Consider the following 20,155-nt stretch of genomic DNA (forward strand, 5'->3'; position numbering starts at 1 on the left):
ATATTAATATTATTTTTTAATAAATACTTGTAGTATATAATAATATAATAGATATAAACTAATTAATAAATTATTAAAATTTAAAAATAATAGTTATTTTAATATAAAAATAAAATAAAAATATTTATAATAGAATAAAATTAACAAAATATTTATTATTTCTGTTCTATATTGTTTTAAATTAGCTAAATATTTTTAAAATATTAGTAAAAATATGTATTTTTTAAAAATTTTTTTATTACATTACTTTTTCAAATTGTTCAATCCTAAAATTTCAAAAAGATCTACTAGAACCTTACTAAATCATACCGGTATTATAAATCTCATCGTTTTGAATATGACCGTTCATTGTTTCAAGTTTTTAACGTTATTTAATTTAAAACTTAAAAAGTATTCCATTCGTATGGCTGTGTTTGTTTACAGAGATAGGACATGATATGATACTGAGACAGAGACAATAGGATGGAGACACTAAAAATTATTCTTTGTGTATTGTGTTTGGATACGATGTACAAGACACTAATGTAATGTCCAGTATTATGTTTGGATACACATAGACAAGACTAAAATATTATAGTGAATGACTAAAATAGCCATGTAATTCCAAATTTTCTGCATCAAATACAAACTAATTTAATAGAGAATGAGAGGAACTTGAAAAAAATGTTTGAAGAGGCAAAAAATTTTAATAAAAAAATATATAATAATATTTATATTAAAATAAAATTTATAAATAAAATTATTTTATTTTTAAATTTAATATTTATATGTAGCAATACATATGGTTAAAATTAACAAAAAAATAAATCTGAGTTTGATTAATAAAAAATTTTGTTTAAGTTAATAAGCCAAACTAATTTTAAATAAAAAATCAGTTTTAAAAAAGAATTCATTTTTACATGAAAAAAAATAGTTTTTGCACATAAAAATCTATTTTTATTTAGAAAACCAATGTTTTTTTTAATCTAAAAACTAATTTTTCTTTAAATTATATAAAATCAATTACAACTTATAAATTATTTTTTAGCATTTTAAAAGATCAATTTTACCTTTGATAATATTTTCAAAAGTTATAAGATTAATTATTTTTATTACAAATCAAATAATATAATACAAGGTTAAAATGGTATTGAAGTAAGAACGATAAGAAGGAAGGAATTATGAAGTCCAATAAAAAATTTTACAAAAAAGAGAGAATACCTGAAAGAAAGAGAAAGAAAGAACGCAGAGATAAAGAAAGACCAGGAAGAAGATAGTACCTCTCTGAACATAACGCAATAAGAAAAATAAGAAGGGGTAATAGTGGAATAATAAAAAATATCTATAGACACAAAAGAAAATAAAATTTATAAAAAAAGTCTGTGCCCATCCTTCTAAATCCTGTATCTATCACTGTCCTTCGTAAAAGAGTGGACACAATAGATATTAAAAAAATTTTTACTCTTTATTCAAAAAACTGTCTCGGATAGATATTAAAAATTTTTTTACTCTTTATTGTTTTTTTATAAAAAGACACAAATAACTTTTTATCTTAAAAATTATTAATTCAACTAAACAAGATAATAATCGGTAAATAATAAAATTATTAATAATGAAAAATTATAATAATAAACATTAAATCACATAATGATAGATATTAAAAAAAAATTTTACCTATGTACGGATTGTGAGATGGATCGAAAATTTGCGAGTTAAAACAATTTGTCTTATTGGAACGATGGAGTAGGTACTTATAAAGATACTCCAACACAGAATATATTTAAAAAGTATATATGTATAGAATGAGTAATATAATTGAGGAGTCTTTAACACCTCTTTATATAATTTGAGACAATTATCTTATCTTATTTTATTTTATCTATTTTATCCATTAATATAAAATATGTATTTAATTATGTTGATCTTCTAAATATTTAGTTTTTAAGATTATTATGTAACAAAAATTTAAAAACATAATTTAATTCAAATATTTTAAAATTAATATTAGATATAATTTTTTAAAATATCTATCTTTTAAAAATCAATATTCCATAACTTAATTTTAGATATTTTCGTTATAATATTTTTTTTTAATTTAAAATGTTTTCGTTATAATCTTATCTTTTTTAAAATTGATAGTAAAAATTAGATATAATATTAATTTTAAATGTTTTCGTTATAATCTTATCTTTTTTAAAATTGATAGTAAAAATTAGATATAATATTAATTTTAAAATTTATTATATATAGTTATTTGAAAGCCACTTATTTACCTGCGCCAAAAATCCAAAACTTTTTAATCAAGACCGCCATTTGGGTTCCAGGAATTTCAGATTTAGAGTGCCTTCTCCCTCCTCATATCACAGCTAGGGTCACTTTCTTCTGCGTGCTCTGCCTCCTGCTTGTGGCCGCCGCTGATCTTCCGAGACGAACGCTAGGCAGGCCTCGGACCTCACACCTCGTGCAACCTCCACGCTCGTGCGTCGCGCTCAAGGCTACAGCCCCAGTCGCTCACACTGCTTTGCTCACACTGTTCTGCCTCCTGCATGTGGCTACCTCTTCCGGTCTCAGAACTCACATCCCCGCTAGCCTCAGACACTGTACCTGAGGCGACTTCCACCCTCGTGCTTAGCTAGGTTACCCTTGCCTCCTTCTCCTCTCTGTGCATCCTCTGTCAGGTTCTAATTTTTATGAGTAGTAATTGTTACTCTGTCAGGTTCATTGTTAATTAGTTTTCTTCATTGTTAATTTGATTGTTACTCAGCATTGTTCATTATTAATTTGGTTGCTAATTTTTGTGCGTCCTCTGCCAGCTTGATTTGTGTTTTTTTTTCCTTTTTATTTATGCATGATTTTTCTGTTTTTAATGTCAATTTTAATAATTTGTCAATCTTTGTTTCTGAGTAACCAAGCAATTCAATGTGTGTATATGCTGAGACTGAGATTGAGAAGATGCATCTATGTAGATTGTGTGTCATTCATCAAATTGTGTTTAAATGATTATATAAAACAGTGATTTACTTAGTTTGTGGCTTGCAAGTAATAACTTGAACAGAGACAACCTTAATTACTTCTATTGGCTATTGGCTGTGATGAGTGTTCTCAATTTTGTGTTTTACTTAGTTTGTGCTTCTTGGTATAAGTACAAAGCAGTAGAAACAAGCACCGTGATTCAAAAGATAATGCTCTAAAAATGGTTAATGCGTAGGCCTGCACGCTCTTTATTGTAATTTATAAATTATATGCTGCTGTTAATTCTTACAAGAAGCTAGTTAAACTGTATAACAAGGAAATTGTTATTATTAATAAGTGAAAATAATGATTGTAGTTGGCTTTTGTATGTGCTATGGTTCCTATTAAGACAGCAATGACTGTTGTTTCCCAAATTCATTCCTGGATCATCATTAAGCAATCATACTGCAAGTTGAACAAAGTAATATAAGAAACAGTCCTTGTATAAAAGCACGCGTTGCATTTTTTATACATGTTTTTATTTTATTTTATTTTGTTTCGTATTTTATGGTGAATGAATATGTTTTTTTGGCATCTTAGAAGCTGATCTCACAAATAACTTTATTTATGCCAAAAGATCTTGAAATGTATTGAAATGGAGAGCAAGTTAGAGATAATTTATGTCAAAAATATTATATGCCAAAAAGAATATTTAAAAATCCATTGAGATGAATTTTGAAATGGAGAGAATGGCAGAGTACAAATGATAAATATTTCCTGTAAAAGTTTAGGAAGAATTTATCTTTTTAGTTGTGTTTATCTTTTTCTTTTATAAGAAAAAACAACATATTAGGAACATATAGAAGAACTATAAATTATTAAGTTGTTCAATAAAAAATATTCTTTAAATTTATTAATAATAAAAAGAGTTTTGTTATTAAATCATATTAAATTCACAAATTATGAGTTGTTCGTACAATAATTTTATACTTTATTCATCCGGTTTTGAATCTATAGTCTTTTATAAATATGAGACTTTCTTTTCTTGATTGCATTCATCATATTATTCTTAGTTTATCTATGTATATAAGTAATAAATATTGATAAGAATTATCTAATATAGTTGTGAGCAATAATAGTTCCTGATTGCATTATTTCATATTATTCTTTGGCTTCAATATGGAATTTGCACTTGTACAATGGAGTAGTTGTGAGCAGTAGTGGAATATAAGCATTATATATATATAGAAAAAAATGACCTTAATTTTAACAATATTTAAACCTATATAAAGTCAATTAGTTGCATTTTATTCAAATTGTTTCTTCTAGGCGCTTCTCAAGAGTTGTGAATCCTTCGTGAATTGTTTAAGTTTGTTAACTTTTTGATTGTGTTCTTTATATGGCTTCTTTTAGAAAAGTGGGAGTCAGTAACAAGCTACACGTACACATATTTTGGTGAAGACTACGGCATAATCATGCATTCTTATGAAGAAAGGAGTAAAAAGGTATTTATGACTGGAAGTTTGATGTTAAAACACCCAGCGTTGTATTATGTGATTATTTGATGTAATTGACTTTAGTTTTTGACTATGAATTATAATTGTCGTTGCTATTATTGTGATTATAGTTTATTGGTTGGATTTAGTTTGATTATGTCTGTGTTGCAATTATGACTATGAACTTGTTAAAATGCTCATGTGTACATATATATTAGTAGTTTAGTACTAAAGCATATTAGCACTTTATTTTACATCCTCATTGATTATTTTGGCAGCTAAGTATTATTTTATATTGTTATTTTTTTAATTCTTTCGATGATGTACATGTTACTGAAATTTAAATGCAATGTCTTACTAATCTTATAAATCTTTGTTGTTTTAGATGTCAGGTTCTAAAAAAAATAAAAAACACTTGTCAATTAAAGCACAAAAGTCTGGTAATAAGGAGGTGATTAGTGCACACAAAACTAAGTTTTCACACCCTAAACCTACAAAATCACGAGCTCCAATTCCTTCACATGTATCTAAAAAGCCTTCAGCATTACCACCCTCTTCTTTGCAGCCACCACAAAAATTCAAGAGAAATTTACTATCTTCCCATGCCGATCATACACCATCACCATCACAATCACCAGCTGAATCACCATATTGTTCACCTATCCAACCTCAGTCATTTGATAATGCTCCTAATAATGAACAAAATTTACATCATGCTCACTTATCGGATGAAAATCATCAAGATGAATCTCTTGCTCAAGAAGGTGAACTTGTCACTCAAGAAGGGCTCTTGAAAATAGAGCCTTTTGGCAATGAGTAAGTACAAAAATCAGTTTCTATTTTAACGTTCTCTCTATATTGTTTTTATTGTGAATACATGTGTAATTACTCATTATTTGAACTTCTTATAGGTTTAATCCATGTACTGCTGTTCGTCATGTAACAAATGCCATTAAAAGCAAATTTTCAGAATTCTGCCCTTCCTGGAGACATGCTAGTGAGCAAATGCGAGATTTGTGGTTTACTGAATTTAAGGTAAGTATTTATTATCATTTTTTTTGTTATTTTGATATTATACATAGTGGGGTAATTCAATGTATATGTTTGTTTTCTTTTATAGAAAAATTGTATGTGGGAACCTCAACACAATGCAAGAATTCGTCAAATTTTTGAGATTAAAGGGAGTGATCGATTAAGATCGTTGATGAATCAGGAGAGACGCAATTATTCAAAAGACCCTAACCATGTACCAAAATATATTCCTGAACCTGTTTGGCGTCAACTATTACATTATTTTGCTACAGATTCGAAATTTAAGAACTGGTCAGCAGCAAATACTGTGAATCGAGCATCAAATGCTGGAAGTTCCATGCATACTGGTGGTTCCATATCTATGGGTGAACATGCACGCAGAATGGTAAGATAAAAATAGTTTATTTATAGTCTTGTTCTTTATTTTTGCAATGTTCTCTTATTCTTTTTTTTCCTATCGATTAAAACTGTTATATTATAGGAGAAAGCTACGGGAGTAAAACCTTCTCTAGAAGAGGTTTATACTAAATGCCACACCAAAAAAGACAAAAGTTGGATTGATGAAAGATCTGAGAAAGCCATTGTATGTGATGCTAATTTGTTCTTCTTTTTGTTTTTTTCAACTGCTAATTTTCACTATATGTTAGTATTTGTTCATGACATATTTAGTTGCGATTAACATGAATTGATTTTGTAGGGTGAATTCAAAAAGCGAAAGACAGAACTTTCTCAAGTAGCTTTATCCTTGGATAATGAGGGAGATGTTGAGGCATCTAAGGAAGGCCTAGATATACCAGATGATTATACTGTTTGGAACGAAGTTGTGACAAAGGGAAAAAAGAAAGCTGCTTTTGGTTTAGGTTCTTTTGGTTTAGATCTCTCTTCAAAGTTGGATTCTAGAAATTGTTCAAAGACATCCAAAGACAATCTAAATATTGAGCAAGAACTTCACATGTGGAAAGAAAAAGCAAAGGAGCAAGAAATGATCAATGAAGAGCAAAAGGTTAAGTTGAAAGATGCTGAGCACAAGTTAAAAGATCAAGGACGTCAACTAAAAGTTCAACAGAAAAGAATTGGTTCTACTGAAAAGACAATTCATGCTTTGTATAAAAAGTTGAATCTCCCACTTCCTTCAACCTTGTCTGATCTTACGGAAGATGAGCTTGGGACAGGCTCTAGTGATGATAACATGAGTGATTGATATTTGGAGTATATGTATCTTCTGATTTAGATTAAGAAATTTTAGGTGAATTAGTTAGTACATTTTATTTTATTCATGATATTTGACCTTTTTAAAGGCTTTTTTTGTTTTAGTTTAAGTATTTTTTTTCTTATTTTAGTTTGATTACATTTATGGACAAAAGTATTTTAATAATAAATATTTTTTTAATTCTTTTATGATAATTAACTTTTTCATGATTTTATTATGTGTTTATAATTTGGATAATGTAATTTGAAAAAAATGATTATGATGGTTTTAATATAGAAAGCAAATCGAATACAATTTATTTTTTAAAATATTTATCTATTAAATAGCAAATTATTTTGTATGAAAATTATTTGAAATATTATATTAAATTTGTAGAAAATTTGTGAGAAAATAATTGGTTGTTTTGTATGAAATTTGTTTCAAATATGTAAATTCTTTTAAATTAAATTTGTCTGAAATTTAATTGAAAAGAAATATTTGATTTGTCTAAAATTTGTTCGAAAAAAATTTGTTATATTTGACTAAATTCGTTAAAAATTTGTCTGAAATAAAGTATATTTTTTGTTTAAAATTTGTCTGAAATACGTTGTTTTTATGTTAGTTAATCTGTCTGAAATTCGTCTAAAATACATCATAATAGTTAGAAATCTAGCAGATAAATGCCTATTCGAAATCTGTCACAAAATCGTCTGAAAAAAATTTCGGACGAAATTTCAGACAAATTTTAAATTAGCAACAAGGCTTTTTGGGACAAAAAAATTTCGTCCCAATTTTGTTTGAAAGAAAAAATTTGTCTATAATTTGTTTGAAATTTATTTCAATTTCGTCTCAAAATTCGTCCGAAAAAGCCCTATTTCTAGTAGTGTCCCCTATCGTCTCCTATAGTTAGGATAATAGCATAAAAAGAACTAAACCACCTCAATCGTTATGGTGGCCACCCCTCCGTGAAGATGATTCATCTCCTTTTGGTGCCATTGATAATAAGATGAACAGAGAGCTTGTTCGACAACACCAAACTTAAAAGTTTACTTTTCTCCAAGTAAAAAAAAACTAAAAATGAGGAGGAACATAAGAAGCGCACGGATGAGTAAAATCAAGAAAGTATTGCAAAAAAAAAGAAGGGAGTGATATAAGGGCAAGGAGAAGTAAATTTTTTTCTTTTTGGATGAGCGCTTTGGTGCTAAACACCCAGCTGGTGTTTAGTGCCCCATGAGACAAGAGAGCCTTGTAATTTATGTCCCTTGTGGGTGTTAAACATCCACCTGGCATTTAACGCCAGTCTCTAGCTGCCGCTTTAAGCGCTAAGCACCCAACCTGGCGTTTAGCGTTAGAGCACTTCGAGTTGAATGCTCTCCTAGGTGCTTTGCTCTTCCTCTAGATTCCTCCTATTTCTATTCTAAGCACTTTGCATGACCACAAACAAAATTAAACCAAAAAAATACTAAGAATAATTATCAAAAATAAATAAAAGTAAATGAAAATTAATCTGGGCATGGAATCAAAGGATACTAAGAGTTGGGTTGTCTCCCAACAAGCGCTTCTTTCAACGTTACTAGCTTGACAGTTATTCTTGAATTTTCTTCCCCTTTTTCCAGTTGATCAAAAGAGATGACTCTAAGAGAGAAATGGAGAAAATCAGTGCCCTTGGATTTGAATTCCTCCTAACAAACTTTTTTTATTATTATTAGCTTGATTCATCTTACTTGTTGAGGTAGGGGTTGGATTGCTTTTTGCTGACCTTCTCTTTTGTTTCTTGATGGCTTTCACCTATATGATTTTAGGACTTTGGTATTGTGTAATAGTTAGAGTGTCCCCTTCATCAAGAACTTCTTGAATTGGTGGTTTGATAAACCAACCACCATGCACTTCCTTGATTCATTAAAGTATGGACTCCCTTGGTTACTCTCCTCCCTTTTTGTATGAGTTTGCAATTATTCTTTTGAGAGAAACTTTGCATGTTCTTTGGCCACCTCTTGTAGCCTCTGCAGATATGGAATCCTAGGCTTGTATTCCTCCACTACCTCATTCTTTATTAGAATTTCACTTGGTACAGAGGTCTCTTGATCTTGCTCTTGCACTTCTAATTCCTCTTTTGCTGCCTCAAGTTGATCTTCATTGTTCTTGCTAAGCACTATTCTACTCTTCAAGCTCATGGTCTTTTCCTCAGCAAGAGATTGTGTCATCTAAGTCATTTGTACTTCTAGATTTCTTCTTGAGGCTCTAGACTCCTGAACGTAGATGTTGACAACTTGAGAGAGTTATTTTACAGCCAGCTTTAGAGATGAGGGTTTAAAAGAATTTTGTGGATATGTGGGTGCTGTGTTGAGGGTGAATTGGGGTTATGAAAGGAGTCTTGTGGGTTATAAAATGAATTTTGTGTATTTCGAAAGGGGTTTTGTGGAGTGTGAAATGAATTTTGTGGATTTTGAGAGAGTTGTGCTAAAGCAAGCTCACGTGGTGAAGGTTTTTATATGAGTAAGTAGGATGCGAAGTTGAAAATTTTTGCGAAGTTTTATCTATTGTTTGCTGCAGTTCTTGGTAGGTAAGATCAAAAGACGATGGTTCTTGGTAAGAATAAGGTGATGGTTCTTGATATGAACAAGAAGGTGATGGTTCTTGATATGGATAGAGAGGTGGTAGTTCTTGATAGATGGAACGCGAAGCACTGAAGTTTTTTTAGTCTTGACTTTTCCAACCAAAGTCTGAATAATTCCTCCATCTATAGTAATTTGAATCACTCTTTAGGTGTGAGTAGTAATCTATGTGATTTCTCTCCATTATTTTTTCTTAGCACAAAACACCAAACAGAATTAACGAAATAAAATAAAGAAAAATAAAGATAATAAAAAATAAAAGAAAGGAAAATGAAAATAAAAAAATAAAATAAAGAGAATAAATTGAATAATTGAGAGAATAAAACAACTAATAAGCAAAAAGGAGTATAAAATTCCAACTCAATAGGTAAAATAACTAGGAAAAATATGACAACTAAGGGGACACCAAACTTAATTTCAGAAATTAAGAGAAAATTTTTTTAAATAAAATAAACCAATTTTTTTTCGAAAATATAAAGAAATAAATTAAATGAAATTGAAACAAAAACGCCTAATCTAAGAAATCAAACAACCAGTAGTTATCAATCACAGTCAATTTCCGACAACGGTGCCAAAAATTTGGTGCAGAATTTTGAATACCCACAAACTAACCGGCAAGTGCACTGGATCGTACCAAGTAATACCTCAGGTGAGTGAGGGTCGATCCCACGAGAATTGATGGATTGAGCAACAATGGTCGAATGACTCACTTAGTCAGGCAAGAAGAAAGTTGTGTTTTGAGGGTTATAAAACGCATTAAACAATAAATTCAGAGAATTGAAAGCAAACAATAAAAGTGGTGTGAAATATATGAGAGAAAACAGTTAAGGCTTCAGAGTTGTTTATTCATCCGGATTAAGTTTTCTTACCGACTATTTTAATCATGTAAGATTTGTTTCATAGCAAACTGTAATTGACTAAACCGTAATGTCTTAGTGATTTAATCTCCTCTAACCCAAATCAACCGCCAATATCTTGGTCACTTAATTTAGATTAGAGGGTTAAGAGCAATTCTAGTTTATGACTACAAAAACCCTAATTACCCAAGACTAAGAGGATTATATGTCACGTATCCCGATTAGTTCAAGTAATTAGCAATTTAGGAGGAATTTGCTTTCAAATTGTTGTTCAAGTAAGATAACTCTGTCGAGAATCACAAGAACACATATAGAATAAAGGTTATACTGTCGTTCTACCCAGATTTATAAGATGAAGAACAAAAGCAATCATTGAAAACTGAATCAATATATTAATTAAAATAGAAAAGCAATAGTTTTAATCTATAGAAATAAATAGAGCTTCTAATCTTAACCGAAGAGGTTTAGTAGCTCATGACTTACAAAGAAAATAAGGATTCTGAAAAGTAAAATGTGCAGAAGTGCCAAGATCCTCCCTCCTTCGGGAGAAGTGAGTCCCAAGAGCTAAATTTTTTCCCTTTTATATCTAAATAATTTTAATTTGAATCTAAAACAAAATAATAAATTTTAGACCTAAAAAATTCCATTTGTAATGCACTTTTAGCGTTTAGCGTCAGGCGAGATAGTAAATTCCCATTTGATTCTATCTTCTTGGTCGCTAAAAGTCAGGCTCGACGTTTAACGCCTTTCAAAACAGTAATTCCAGAAAAAAACATAAACTATTCATAATCTCATTTATATTTGAAAAGCTATATTTGACTTTAAATAACTAACTAACTGAATTATTATTATTTGTTTTAAATTTATATGATCTAATAATTGTTATCATTGTATTAATATTTAATAATAAATTTTTCTTTCCCATCCTTTTTTTTTTTTTAAAGGGGGGCCGGGAGGAGGGCAAATAATGAATTATAACAATTGGAGCCATTATCTATATACGTATATATTTATTATTGTTGTTTATTTTAAAATTTAACGAGGGCAATTGCCCCACGCAAATCAACGTGAATCGGTCCCTGAGTGTTGCAGCTAGATATTTAAAAGTTAGTTAAGTTAACTTGAGTTAGAAGTAAACCTGAGTTTATTAGCTAGGGCTAGATATTAGTTACCGTTTCTATTATGTATATAAATCTTTGTACAATTTAATTCAGTGAAATTCATCAATAGTTTTCATACTCATTTCTGATCTTTGCATGCTCTTAAGTATTCTCTTTCAACTCTTCTCAGTTCTCACTCACCTTAACCAACGCTACACTCGAAGCATGAGCTTGAACACAAGTTACAGCTCATTTTAACGATTTTAATGTTAAACGAAATAAATAAAATAAAAAATAAATACCTTATGAAAAATATTAAATAGCCAAAATATTAATAAAAAATTAATTAATATTAATTTAAATATAAAATAAATATAAAAATATTAATGAACTAATATTTATGATAATAAAATATCTCTTGAATGGTGTATTATGTAACGGAAAAAGTAATTCTAGTGTAAAACTCTTTTAAATATGCCTTGCCTTTCATAAAAAAATAATTCCATGTGATCTTTTGTACCATAAATAATAATTAGGGATTAAATGTATCTCTCTCTTCTCACTACAAGAAAATAGAGTTATTTTGACATTTTATTTTTTAATACCATAATTAAATGTCAAAATTAATATATATTTTTGACAAATATTACAAATGTCAAATTTTCTATATTTTCTTGACGAAAAATTTGACCGTAGAAAATTACTCCTCAATTTTGACAGTTATTTGTTTTCAATTTACTCTACTATTTTTTTTCTTCTTTGGACTCTGTTAATTTTGACATCACACTGCTCTCAGTTTAGGATTATACTACTCATTCTTTATCTTCAAAATCTCAATTTATTCTTTAGTTTCAAGATCACATCTCATTCTTTGTTAAAATTTTTTGTTGAGAATATTTTATAGTCAATAAGTGTCAAAATAAATAGTATTTTTGACAATTAATAAATATCACAGAAAATATGTTATCAAATTTTTCTAACAAATTATTTTTGACAGCTAATATTTATCAAAATAAGATTTAATTTTTTTTTCACAATCGCTTATATGTTAAAAATACTATTTTTGACAAAATTTTTATTAACATATTTTCATAGTTAAAATAGTGTCAAAATTTGTTTTTTTGACAAATTTTAATTTTCTTTTACACATTATAACCCTCAAAAATAATCTATATTGTTGTAGTGTCTCCAATAAAAAAGACAAACTGTAATTCAATTGTAATTTTATTTATTTAATTAATAAAAATAAAAATAAATTAATATAGTTATTAATGTTTTTATAATATGTTTAAATATGTTATCTAAAATTTGGTTTTAAAAAAAATATATTTATTTTAAATTTATATTATTAAAATTTTTGAAATAAAAAACAATTCACAATTTAAAAAATGTAAGAAACAAACCAAAATTTAAAAATTTAACTATTAAATTTAATAACTTCATAATTAATAATAGCAATAAAAATAAAATATAAAAATACATATCTAAGTTATTGAAATCATAAAAAATAACAAAAATAATTATTAATAACTTCTTTATCTATTGTCACACTGCAAATATGCTTTTTCTATTTTTCTAATATTAAAAATTACCTGCAAAGATTTTAATAATTGATTTTAATATACACTTAAGATAATTAATTATTTGTAGTATAATTATTGAGTCCCGCTAGAAAAACAATGAAGGATCTATATAATATATACAATGAAATTTTAATTTGGCCCATTTTAAAATAAAAATAAAAATGAACCATTATTTACCCTAATTGAAACCCTCAATTTCAAATTATTCCCCTTTTACCTATTTTGACCGTCAGTAACCCTCTCCCTCCCCCAAATCCCACACTGTCGCTACTCAACCTCCCCCTAACCCTCTCGCCGCCGCCTGCCCGCAACCTGCCGCAGCTCGGACGAGAATTGCATCACCCACCCCCTTCTGCAACGCCCAGCTTCCGCACCCGTACCCAGTCGTTGGAAGCAACCGCAGCGCACCGTTCTGGGCTGAACATCCCAGCCTTGCGTCCCCTGGTGCCAGTGGACCAGTCATCGGTGCCGACTCGAACAGCAGCACCCAGACCTGCTTCCCGCGCGTTATCTCTGTGTCAGCCTGCTGCCACGATCCTGCCTCCTGCGTCGGAGAATTGATGCCATGACCATTCGACAGTCTAGGGTCTTGTTAGTGTTAAGGCCCCCATCTCCGACCATCGTCAATCATCTATGGTTAGTGGGTTAATTTCCCTTTTTCGGGGATTTATCTTTTTGTTGCTTCATGTTCTAGACACAGTTTAGCCTGCTGAGATGTTTGATTGTACATGGTGAAAAATCGAATACATGCAATTTTAGTAAGTAAGAACATGATGAATAAGATGTTTGCTGAGATTGTTGAAATTGATTTAAGCATAGCCCGGAAAAATTTGCAAAATTTAGGTAATCTGGTTCAAATAGCAGAATATTATTCCCTCGCCTGGTTGTCCTTTGCATGCAGTGTGACGTAAGCAAGCTGACCATTGTCTATTTGTAATTGACCCCTAATTGGATGGTTATTTTAGCAAGATATCGGATGGTTAGTTTTGATGATAGTTCTTTTTCTTTTTCTGTATATATGCTATCTGTTTGTGCTGTTGGTGGTTGTATTGGATTTTAATTAAGAATGTAATAATTGAATAAAAGTTCTTAATTTTTTAGATATTTATTATCAATTAAAATGGATGTTCATTTTACTATGTATACATATGGTTTGTTTATTCGAAAAGTGGATATTTATTTTACTTATAATATTGATCTTTTGCATTGATTTGCTGAACTCTGCATGTACATGCTCCACTAGTTTCTTTTGTTATGTGGTTTCGGAGTAATGAAGAAAATTTGGATTAGACTTAGTTTATGTTTTCTTGAATTGAAGTTAAGTTTGAGTTAGGGTATTTAAATATGGTGTACGGATGAAATTTTGGTTAATTTGTTAGATGTTTAGTATCAACTAAAACGGATGTTCATTTCCTTTAGAATAAGTTAGTTGGCTGTAAAAAGTGATTTGACTATCTCTTTGAGATTAAGGTACTATGTTCACTCTTAAAGTGAACAACAATTAAATTACATAAACAGAACAAAAAATGATGTTTTTTCTCTCTCTTATAGCTATTGAAAATCACAAGAGACAGCAAGGTATGATGCAACAGTAAGGTTGCTGTTGTATGACTTTGGTGGTCACAACCCAGAGTTTGTAGTCCTAGGAACAGTCTTAGCACAAGGAAAAAAGTTGCATGACACTCATCAAACAACACAATTGCACAGATACATGTACTGGGTTGCATGCTCAGTCTTGTCAATGAATGCATGAGATTTCATGATCGATCTATTAGTTTATAATGTCTAATCATGCATTCAAATGATGTAGTGATCCATTAGAAGGTTAAAGGTCTTCAATAAAAAATACCATGACATATAACATGTCTCATAATACGATATTTTGAATTAAGATAAAAAACAAGTTTAATTTACATATGTTTACAAGTGATACTGAGAATTCAAGACAAACCTGCCAGTATTAAAGAAGTCCTTGAATTCTTGATGAAATATCTTGAATTGCTCCACAAATGCTTTGATTATATTCTCCTGAGTTAGTTCTTTGTGATTTTAGCAAGCATAGCTTCTGTTGCAACCAAATCTTCAGGACCACCATTTCGGTAAAACTTGTTTTATATAGTGTGCTTAATTTGTAATTGCCAAGAAAGAGCATGAAACAGGAAATCTATCATAGATTAAACTGAAATGAGATTACATACTTGAGGTACTATGGAAAAACAACCTTGAGGTCATATGTGATGTCATTCCGGTGAGCAATATCTCTAATTCGAGTTAGAGGAGAAGATTCTTGAAGAGCTTAGCCTTGAAGAGCCTAATATTGTCATCATGATGCAACATTTCTTGAAGATTCTTCTTATGTTAACACACTTTTAAATCTTGATGACTAACTGTTGACTTTCTAGTATTTCTCTAAACTATAAATTATATATGTCATGTAAATGTTATGTAATAAAAAAATTTTTTAATTTCAAATTAAGACTTTATTTATTTTTCAATTTAATATCAATGTTTACACAAATTCTATTTTAATCTATACTTTCTAAACCATAAAATAAAAGAAACACGTGGAGCATGCGGATGCAAAAACCAGAAAATTAAGTAAAGGACAAATAGTATATCTAAAATAAACATCCACTTTAAAAAAAAAGGAACAATTCGCATAGACAGTAAAATGAACATCCACATTAGTTGATAAAAATAACTAAGCAATTGATCAAAAATATCACTCGTGCATCATGTTTAAATGACATAACTAAAACTCAACTTAAATTCAATCAAATTAAACTAAATCTAATTCAACCCACATAATAAAAAAAACTTGCAGGCCATATGCAAACAAAACGCAGGAAATCAAGTAAAAGACAAATAATATACCCAAAATAACCATCTACTTTAGAATGGAAAGAACTATCTGCAATTATAATAAAATGAACATCCAACTTAGTTTAAATAGCTAAAGAAAAATATAATTTAGTATTTATTTTACAAATCTAAATGTCACATAACTCTATTATAACTTAATCACTTATATATATATATATATATCTAACTACAACAACTCCAAGCATAGTTGAATTCAGTGAATGGTACACTAAATCCAATTCTACAATATGACTAAATTCTGTCACATCAATTTCTAGCTCAGTCACACCCGTCACTTCCGAGACCTACAATCAAACACAAAAAAAACAACTAAAGGAATTAAGTGACATATGGTACTATAACATAAATATCAGCAATATAAACCACCAAGAAAATGACTAACTTAAACAGGATTAAGCGTGTTAGTAAAATTTTAGTTTATAATAGGAAACATGCTCACTGTTTTTTAACAAATGCTTCTAATCAGGCAAAATTATATTAAATTCACTCCAAATCACATAAACATTTAAATTAGAATGAAAATAACTATCGACCTACGTAATAAAATGAACAGCTGGCCTATATTAAAACTACTTTACACTGAGAGTACATCAAAATTAAATTCTATAATATATATCTATGCTTTCCTTCATGAAAAAGAACCATTGGAACTCCAAGCCATAGAAACAAAAATAGATAATGGATATATACAAAACACTATTCTCTCTAGAATATACATTCTTTGCCACCTATAACTTACATTTTCTGCATTTTATTTGTCAGTTTAGTTAGACCATAGTATAAGATCTTATCTATAAGTTAAGACTTATTTAAAGGCTATAACTCAAAGAAACCATCATAAAATAAACTCTAAATAGAAGAAACTAAAAAAGAAGCACTTGTACTACCTTTTCAAGAGTGAAAACAAGGGCTGCACAAGCAACACCAGTACCTACAATAATGATGTCATCACATCCTTCTGAGACTTCTAGTGGAGTTCATGTACCATTTACTGATGTCTTTATACTTTGTGTATATGTTGTTGCACTTGAAACACTGAATTTTCTCTTGTTTTGATGCAGAACCGTATAAACAAGCACAAGCACCAAACCAAAAACTATGACACTTCCAAAAATGAACATAAAATCCATTGCCAAGAATAAAAACAAGGGATTGGTGAAACTGCGAGAGAAAGTTTGGGAAATAATGAAGACAGATTAATGAAAACTAAGAATGGTGATACACCCTTTTTGTTCTATTGTTCTTGTAAGTCTTAATGTGTTACACTCTTTTTTTTAATATTTAAAAAACTTGTTTCAACAATAAATGTATACCAATGCCACATACTTAAACAGCAAATAGCAACAACAACAATAAATTAACCATATTAATATAAACACTCACACTATTATGATTTAGTCCATCAACATCATAACTATGAATAGCTACAAAAAATATTTTATATAATGATGATTGTAAAGCACAACCAGCATCATAGTGGTTGAAAACCAATTTTAATTGCTCAAAAACTTCAAAGAACAAGTGATGATGTATGTGATCATTTATGTTCAAAACCAACATTAATAAACTATTTCATTCAAATCACTCAATAAAACATGGTATGCACTTCTTAAAAATATACCAAACAATTGATAACATCTGAATCTTTAACCAAATTGGAGTTTTGATAAAAAAAATCACAAACAAGTGCATAACAAAATTCAAGCTCAAACATTATTAGAAATCACATAAAACTGCACAATTGTAAATTATAATGCCTCGTGAGAATAGAATTTAAGTCAAATGCTGACCATACATAAGAATTAAACAAAAAGATTTCATTTAGGCATTTCATCAAACATATGGTGTGCATCATGTGTAAACAGAGCATTTAGTTCAATGAAAGCGACAATCAACCCATAAAATTTAGCCAGCAAACACATTCAATCTAGCAACAGGTATTAACTAGTCCTAAGCCTAATCTATTTGCAGAAACCAGAATTAAAAACAATGAAATAAATAAAATAGAAAAAATCGGGGACAAGGAAAGGGATGGAACCTGCGTTGATGAAGGAGAGAAAGAAGAACGGGGGCAGTGATGGAGTCGTAGCGGCACAAAACTTAGCCACTGCTGGGTTGCACCGGGGTGTTGCTTGCCAGAGCTGGCAGGCGCGAATAGGGGCGTGGGACAGCAAACACGGCAGGGAGAAATGGGGAAAGAGGAAAGAAAGAGAAGAGAGAGAGGATGGGCGCCGGTGGTGGTTGCGGAAGGTTTGACGGGGTTGGTTGGCTGGGGGTGATGGTCAGGGTGATCTGGGTTGAGAAAACGAAGAAGAGAGATAAGGTATGGGTAGAGAAAAAGCGATGGCGCGACAGTGTAACCGCATGTTGCTGCCATCCGCGTCCCCTCATGCGTCAATGGCGGTGGCTGTGGCGTCGAGTTGTTATGAGTAAGGCGGTGATTGTGACGCGCTGCACCGGCAAGATTCTCGAAGAAATGGAGAAAATGGAGATAACGGCGTATTGAGAAAGCTTGTTTTGATTCTATAACTAATAGTAACCCTAATTTGTTTCAGATTTCAAATTAGAAATAATTTAAAATTAATTAATTATCCATAATATATTTTAATTTTCAATTTAACCCCATTGTATGCATTGTATAATATCTCTATTGGCTTTTCATACTTTTCCATAATTATTTATATAAAGCGTGCTAATTAAATGCTAACTAACATAACCCGTTCACGGTTTTTAAATTGCACATCAATAAAGTTAAAAGTTTAAAAGTTTGATCAAAGTTCAATAATTTGAATTAAATGAGATATAATAATTTTTTTAATACAATTATATATATGTGTCACGGCTCAAAATGAGTCATGATTGGCGCTCAGTGAAAATAATCTCCTAGCAAGCCTAACAAACTCATATATAAGCTGAATAAGAAAATTTCAAATATTTTACAAGTTCTAAAATGATTAGTTATATATTTTTAACAAAAATTAAAATAATTAAAAATGGTTAGATCCTGCCTGTGATATATGGAGCAGATGGCGTCTAAGAACTCAATAAGAATACGTACCAATTACAGATCATTACTCTTGAATAGAAAGGCTCACATGACCAAATATTTATTCTTGAAAAATATTTTTAGAAAAATGGGATGAGTTTTGCAACTCAGTGACTAGACAATACATCTATAATCGACATGAGAGCATATAAACATCATTATTAAAGTAATTTTTAATTAAAAAATAATAGTTGATAATAATAAGTGAATCAATAAGGGAGTTCTTGTACATAAATCAAATCAAAAGTCCACACTTGGGCAGCTCCATCTCAATGGGTAGCCTTTTCATCTCGTGTGTCCTAACAGAATAATAGATCTAACGTGTGGCCTATACGTTAGGCTAGCAACACACCCCTGGTAGCTGGAGTCTGAGTTAGATACATCTAAGTTAACGTCATAACCGCCGTTAACTACAGTTTTCTAATACGATCCTCCCAAACCAATTCAAAACATATAAATTCAAATATAATAAATCTTCGATCTTTCGTATATATACGCTATTGAATCAAATCAAATAATACTTTCTCATAAGAAATATTTTCTAACTATAACTTCTTCGATCATAAGTAATTTCAAACACATTTCACAATTTCAAAGTCAATAAGTACTAACAAATACTTCAATGCTTCAAAAGTATATATTCGAGTAAAATCAAATGTTCTAAAATAATAAAAAAGTTTATCAAACATATATATAGTCTCATGTAAAATTTCTAAGATATGAGCTTCATAAAAATATTTTTTTCAACTATAATAAATCAATTATTCTAATCAAATCAAAGTTCTTCAATAATAGTTTTATAAATATAAATAGAAATTCTGAATATCATGAACCAAAAAGAAAATTAACGGTTATAAATGTAAAGCCTACTCACAATTTGGTCCTAAGGGACCGAAGAGACCGAGCACAGAGTGCCAAATTAAAAGGTGAGAGGTTGGAATAGAATGGAATGAAAGAGAATTTGGACCGAAACGGTGGCAGCAACTTCCAGGACTAGATCGTAGATGTAATCATAACATCAACAGCTCCAACCGTTCCATGATATCACCAATACTAGCACTCAAGATAATCTCCAGTAGAAACACAACAAAAGCAGAGCGATAGTACTAAAACAGAGACATATTATCGCAATTAAAATGAGCATTTAAGAAAAGACCAAAATGCAGCAGAGTAAAGGTGGAAGCGTTACAGTTTTGCAAATAGAGCCAGAACGGGGAAAATGGTGCTGATTCAGAGACAAGAATGAAAGGGGGTGTGGGGCTGAGTAAGACCAAAGACGGTTCACTAGCAGTGACGTCGGTGATGCTCTCCTGACGACGATTCCCCGCTTCTCTGGCTAGCTCAAACTCTCCCTTTTCATTCAGCAATGATGGCGGACCCCAACAGTGACGAGGCGGCGGGCTCAACGGCAATGGTTTGTCTG

At 30.2% G+C, this 20,155-nt stretch overlaps 1 protein-coding gene across 2 annotated transcripts; it reads left to right on the top strand.

Moving 5' to 3' along the window:
• The first annotated feature begins 2,558 nt into the window (after window positions 1–2,558).
• Window positions 2,559–6,660, top strand: LOC107494561 (uncharacterized). 2 transcript variants are annotated; one of them, XM_052251365.1, is made up of 6 exons: window positions 2,559–2,657; window positions 4,813–5,243; window positions 5,339–5,462; window positions 5,548–5,844; window positions 5,941–6,042; window positions 6,157–6,660. In XM_052251365.1, exons 2-6 carry the CDS (start codon window positions 4,813–4,815, stop codon window positions 6,658–6,660), a joined length of 1,458 nt encoding a protein of 485 aa, XP_052107325.1. In that variant the 5' UTR covers window positions 2,559–2,657. The 2 variants fall into 2 exon arrangements, with proteins under 2 accessions (XP_052107325.1, XP_015971091.2); XM_016115605.3 differs by lacking the exons at window positions 2,559–2,657; window positions 5,941–6,042 and having other exon boundaries at window positions 4,720–5,243.
• The last annotated feature ends 13,495 nt before the right edge of the window (window positions 6,661–20,155 follow it).

The sequence above is a fragment of the Arachis duranensis genome, chromosome 6 (assembly GCF_000817695.3).
Source record: "Arachis duranensis cultivar V14167 chromosome 6, aradu.V14167.gnm2.J7QH, whole genome shotgun sequence".
Classification (NCBI taxonomy): domain Eukaryota; kingdom Viridiplantae; phylum Streptophyta; class Magnoliopsida; order Fabales; family Fabaceae; genus Arachis; species Arachis duranensis.